The 5,789-nt window shown below is 46.1% G+C and overlaps 1 protein-coding gene across 1 annotated transcript; it reads left to right on the top strand.

Annotated features, from left to right (window-relative positions):
- Window positions 1-8: 8 nt before the first annotated feature.
- On the top strand, window positions 9-3,387 carry LOC103130127 (opsin-5-like). The gene is made up of 6 exons (XM_007541447.2): window positions 9-853; window positions 993-1,198; window positions 1,273-1,372; window positions 1,460-1,564; window positions 1,629-1,852; window positions 1,921-3,387. The coding sequence occupies exons 1-6, from the start codon at window positions 724-726 to the stop codon at window positions 2,404-2,406; spliced, it is 1,251 nt and encodes a 416-aa protein (XP_007541509.1). The 5' UTR covers window positions 9-723; the 3' UTR covers window positions 2,407-3,387.
- The last annotated feature ends 2,402 nt before the right edge of the window (window positions 3,388-5,789 follow it).

Below are 5,789 nucleotides of genomic sequence, written 5' to 3'. Positions count from 1 at the left end.
AGAGCATTTCTTTTTCTCCAACTCTTCAATTTGTTTGTCTCTTTCATCTTTTCAAGGTTTTGATAATGTTTCATAACATGTTCTACTCACTCTTCATCGTCACAAAAATCACTGTTTCCTGTGTTATTATGTTCTAAATATTGTATCTGAGTGCTGATATTATTGATCTTCTCTCATCTCACCTGCTTTCCTTTGGTTCTTATTTTCTTTCCCTCAAAGTTTAATTTTAATCAGTTTAATCTGCATGAACCAACATTATTATTTAATGTTGGTTAGGGTAAGAGTTAGCTTTACTAACTGGAATACATCATGTCCCTTTACCCACCTCTCCATCGTATCCCTTAACCCAGTGAACCCGGTCGGCAAGAGGGCATGGCTGTGCAGATAGAAGTCATGGAGGAGGAGGAAGAGGAAGAGGAGGAGGAGGAAGAAGAGGAGGAATAGGAAGAGGAAGAGGAAGAGGAGGAGGTTTCAGCAGAAGAACCTGCTGCTGATCTGAGTTCAGGTGTTTCTGACCCAGACAGGAAGCATAGCAGAACTGAAAGCTCCACCTGATCATCCACCCAATCAGAGATTGGTTTCCATGGTGACCTGACCTGTGACCTCCCGGGCTGGGTGTTGGTTCTACGCCAGGTGGAAGCTGAACCAGGATCAGCCGCTAAATTTACCTCAGATTACCAGCAGAGCCGTTGCTGAGCGGACCGTCAGACCGCAGACAACAACATGTCCCTTAGCAACGCCACCGGACCCGGACCCGCCTGGAAGAATCACAGCTTCAGCACAGGGGGGGGCAGGGATCCCCCTCTATCTGACCAGGGAGAGACTATCATCGGGGTCTACCTCCTGCTACTGGGTGGGTTCTGGACCAGAGGAACTTTCTGGACTTTCTGGAGGTTCTACAGAACCTCCTGGACCTCGGTCCGACATTCACTGTCCTCTGCAGCGCACTGACTGACCCTGATCGGTGGGTTCGCTGTCCTCTCTGTCCCCAGGGTGGATGTCCTGGTTTGGGAACAGCATCGTCCTCTTTGTCCTCCTTAGACAGAGAGCGTCTCTGCAGCCCACTGACTATCTGACCTTTAACCTCGCCATCTCCGATGCCAGCATCTCTGTGTTTGGCTACTCCAGAGGCATCATTGAGATCTTCAACGTCTTTCAAGACAGCAGCCACCTCGTCTCCTCCATCTGGACCTGCCAGGTATCTCTACTAGAGTAGATGGACTCTTCTGTCCTGCTTTAGGTAGAAAGAACTCCTCTGTGGTTCTCTTTCAGGTGGACGGGTTCTTCACACTGGTGTTTGGTCTCAGCAGCATCTACACCCTGACGGTGATCAGCTTCACCCGCTACATTAAAGGGTGCCACCCCAACAGAGGTCTGGGCCCAGCAGAACTCATCTTGGTACTCTCAGAACCTCGGTTGGAAGGTGCTTCTGACCCTGTAGCTCTGTTTTGTGTTTCAGCTCATCGCATCACCAGGAGCTCTGTCTTTGTCTCTCTGCTCTACATCTGGGTCACAGCCGGGTTCTGGTCCGCAGCGCCGCTGTTAGGCTGGGGCAGCTACACAGGTAGGAACCCAGTTCTGATCCAAACCCACCTCCGGCGCTGCCCCTCACTGCTGCTGCTCTGCAGATCGGGGGTACGGTACTTGTGAGATCGACTGGTCCAAAGCCAGCTACTCTGCCGTCTACCGGTCTTACATCATCTCCATCTTCGTCTTCTGCTTCTTCGTGCCAGTCCTCATCATGTTCTTCTGCTACGTGTCCATCATCAACACGGTGAAGAGGGGCAACGCCCTTTCTGCCAACGGAGACCTGACCGACCGGCAGAGGAAGATCGAGAGAGATGTCACCATCGTGAGTTCCCACCAGTCTCTGAGTCTCTGTGACTCAGCAGGTCTAACGGCTCTGGTCTCCTCCTCCAGGTCTCCATAGTGATCTGCACGGCCTTCATCCTGGCCTGGTCTCCCTATGCAGTGGTCTCCATGTGGTCCGCCTGCGGTTTCCACGTGCCCAATCTGACCAGTATCTTCACTCGCCTCTTCGCCAAGTCCGCCAGCTTCTACAACCCCCTGATCTACTTCGGCCTCAGCTCCAAGTTCCGTAAAGATGTGGCTATCTTGCTTCCCTGCACCCAGAACGCCAAAGACGCCGTCAGGCTGAAGCGCTTCAGACCAAAGGCAGAAGGTCACGGCCGCCGCGCCACAGGAGGAGCCAGATTCAAAGGTCCCCTGAACCACTCTGAAAATAACTACTCCCCGATGAACCAGAGCCCTCAGGCTGCTTCCCCGGGTAGTGGCAAGGAGATGCCGCCGCCTGGCACTTCACCAGCTGATGCCAAAGAGGTGTTCTTCATCAACATGGCCGCTGCGCATGAGGCCAGCTCTGAGTTTGAGTGCGTCAGACTCTGACCAAGACACCTGAACTCTGAAGCTGCAACTCTGTCCAACCTTAACCAACCATGAACCGGGAACATTTCCATCCTCTGGGCCTTCAGAACAGAAGAACCAGGTTGCTTTGACCTTTAACCCCATCTAGAGACACTCTTGTAAAAGTACCAAATCAGTTGAAGAGGTCAGGTAAAGATATACCTCTAGATTCAGGTTTTCCAACCTTTAGACTGAGTTTTAGTGAGAACCTTTTGGTCTGGCTCTGATCATCAAATAACAATCCGATTCCCTGCTGAGTGAAGTGACCAGTCACACTTAAAGGTCCGGTATCGTGTAAAATTTTATCTTTCCAGCATGTTAGAATCAAACCTGGAGTGTTCCCTTGATTCGTTTATGTTTGAGAAATCCCTTTCTTCAGCTGTGCAAAACACCAAGGTGGACCTAGCTCCGCCTTCCAGGCGCAGCTCCTCCTCAGAGCTGCTGCTCCTTCAGACTAGCCAGCAGCAATTGGTAAACATCTGCTGAGTCCATTGCAGGGACTGCTGCTGGTAAAAATGTTAGACGTTGAGGAGAGAAAGAGCAGGAATTGTTAAAGAGATAGAGGCCCAATTTCAAGGTGCTAAATTCTAAAATCAAATTTCTCTCAAGTCATTTTGGGTCAGTGCAGCATCTTTATACCAACTGAAGGGAACAGTAACTGAATTAGGTAATAAATGGCACCATGTGGCTGGAAACCACAGATTACTGGCCATTTAAATGTATTTTCTGTCTGGTTAGATCAGTTTTCCTCCTCTGAAGTTTGGGGTACCCGAAGGTTCCCTTTTGGAACCCAAGCCCTTCTCATGCTTCCTCTGGATCCCTTCTATAGAAAATACAATCCATCATTTCACTGCATCAGGTTTTGCTGCTTCCTGTCTCACTGGGATTTAATTCTTTTATTTCACTGTTTTTGCCTGTTCTTGTGTAACACAGCTATAAAATAAAGATTGATTGAACGTAGAAGTGCACTGGGTCTAAAGTTTGGTGGTGGGATGATCATGCTGTGGGGCTGATTTTCAGGAGCTGGGCTTGGGATCTTCATCAGTGGATCTTCTGCTCCGCTAATGAATCAGAAACACACTGAGCTCTAAAATCTCTGATTTCATCATGAATATTTCTCCGCCTGCCTCCCCCTGTCGGTCAAAAGAGGAACTGCAGTGAAGCTGAAGGTGAATTCTAACTAACCCTAAATGAATGAGCTGCAGTTGCTTTAGCTCAGCTGGCTCACTCCACTGGAAGCAAGTCCACTTCGCTGCAGCAAACAGGAAGGGGCGGGACGGACCGCTGTCAGTCTCAAACCTTATTTGGAAATGGGACCATTGCACTCCGGAAGTGAAGGGGGTGCTATTCCCTATGTTATCTGCGGTCTCCCGTTTCTATTTTCTTTTGAAATCTGTGATATATCTTCACCTTTAGGAAGGAGTTTCACTCTCAGAATGTTTTTGAACTTCTCTTTTTTTATTTACTTCAGCGCAGCTCACAGTTAAATTCTGTAGTTCTGTGTATTTCTAGTCTCATCTTTTTGGGCCTGCTACTGCCTCTAGTGGCGTGGGAGTGGTAACACTGTAACATAACCACTATGTTTATTTGTTTTTTTTTGTTTGTTTTTTGTTTTTTTATATAAATACATTAAAGAGTAAATGTATCACAGTTGCTGTTATGTCATTGTTAAAATTATTCCGAATTTCCACTTTTTAAAACTGATTTTAGGCAGTATCATGCTGATTTTAGGTGTAACAGAAAAGCCTATATGTATTTTTATGTGAATTTTAACAAAAATAATTATAATTGTATGTGTTTATGAGATTTTTGATCAATGCGTTTGTTTGGAGCCACCTAGTGGTGTGATGAGTGACTGCATGCAGCGGGTCCGTCAGGCTTCCCCCTCCAGATTGCTGGTGCCAGTGGCGCAACTGCACATTATTCAGGTGGATGCGAAAACATAAATCCCCCCCGCTCCCCGAGGCGACGCTACGTGAAGTGTAAAACTCGCTACATTTACCTCGTTATGTGCGAGAGGTGAAGGAGCATAAGCCGCGCTGAACTGTATGGGAAAACATAATCGGCGCGTCGCCCCCTCCAGACGGGGTTTTGGCGCCCCCTCTGGTGCTGCGCCCCTATGCGTTGCATACGCTGCATACCCACTTTTTGCGCCTCTGGCTGGTGCTGGTGGAGGTGGGTGCGAGAGAGGCAGCTCTTCACTTCTTTTTTTACTTCGGGTCATATTTTTCTAGTTCAACAATTAACGAAGTACTGTAAGAATATTTAACATCTACAAATATAATTTGTAAAGTTTTTCTCGTGGTTGAGCTGGAAAGATGTGACCCTATGAGTGGGAGCTGCGCCGGTTGGTGTTCGTGGCTGACCACTCAGTCACCACTTGCCTGCAGTCAAAGCCACATGGTGAGGAGTTTTTATTCTGTATTGTACTAGGTGGGTTCAAAGTATAAATTTATTTATATATATAAAATGTTTTGTGAATGTTTTAACTGTCAACTGGTATAACACTTGTCTGTTATTTTGCTGTTGGATGTTATTTTTGAATGATTCGTTGAATAAGAATGTTTTGTTTTGTTTTTGAGAATTTAACTGTTTTATTTGTTTAAACTGCACGATCAAATCTAAAAAAGAAAAGAGAAAAAAGAAAAAAAAAGAATTGAGGAGCTGGTGGAGGTGACCAGAAGAAGACTTACATCGCTGTGGCCGAAATTAGTGAATAAAAAGGTGCGTCGGCGTGCACACAGTCAGATCTGTGCAGCGGCAGAATTGACTTGGTTGAATGTTTAAAACAAGTAAAAAAAAAAAAAAAAAAAAAAATCAAAGAAAAGACATAAAACAGCAATCAAAGTTCGCCCCAGCGCCGATTGTGCATTTAGAAACTGGATCGGAGCCTGGACCCAGGAAACGCCAACGAGGGGAAAGAAAAACGCTCCGGTGAGATCTGGGGCCTGATGCATAAAAGAATACACAGTTTTCACACTAAAACTTGGCGTACGGAAAATTTTAGAAAAGTGCTGCGCACAAAAAATTGGGATGCATAAAGCCGTGCGCACGCACGTTGCCGCGCACCTTTTCTTTATAAATCCTAATTTGCGGGAAATAGAGCAGCTGCTGGTCCAACCTGTCGCCTCCACATATGAATGTAAATTAGTACAAATACCCGGAAGTCTGCCACCACGTGAAGCAGTAACCATGGCAACGTCCTTATTTGAAGCAGTATGAGTATTTATAATAATAATTATATATTTTATTTAAAAGGTGCTTTCAGGGAACATAACCCTGTAACATTGAATAAACAATCAAAAATATTAAAATTCCCGCCGAGTCGAAACAAAAATAAATAAATAAATAAATAAATAAATAAA

The sequence above is a fragment of the Poecilia formosa genome, unplaced genomic scaffold (genome assembly GCF_000485575.1).
Source record: "Poecilia formosa unplaced genomic scaffold, Poecilia_formosa-5.1.2 Scaffold608, whole genome shotgun sequence".
Taxonomy (NCBI): Eukaryota; Metazoa; Chordata; class Actinopteri; order Cyprinodontiformes; family Poeciliidae; genus Poecilia; species Poecilia formosa.
This window is presented reverse-complemented; position numbering and strand designations above follow the sequence as displayed.

What these genes read in the sequence shown, in the direction of transcription:
- LOC103130127 (XM_007541447.2), top strand. Translation starts at nt 724, where the DNA reads ATGTCCCTTAGCAACGCCACCGGACCCGGACCCGCCTGGAAGAATCAC. An exon ending in GGTCTACCTCCTGCTACTGG is followed by an intron (nt 854 to 992) that starts GTGGGTTCTGGA and finishes CTCTGTCCCCAG; the next exon opens with GGTGGATGTCCTGGTTTGGG. An exon ending in AGGCTGGGGCAGCTACACAG is followed by an intron (nt 1,565 to 1,628) that starts GTAGGAACCCAG and finishes GCTGCTCTGCAG; the next exon opens with ATCGGGGGTACGGTACTTGT.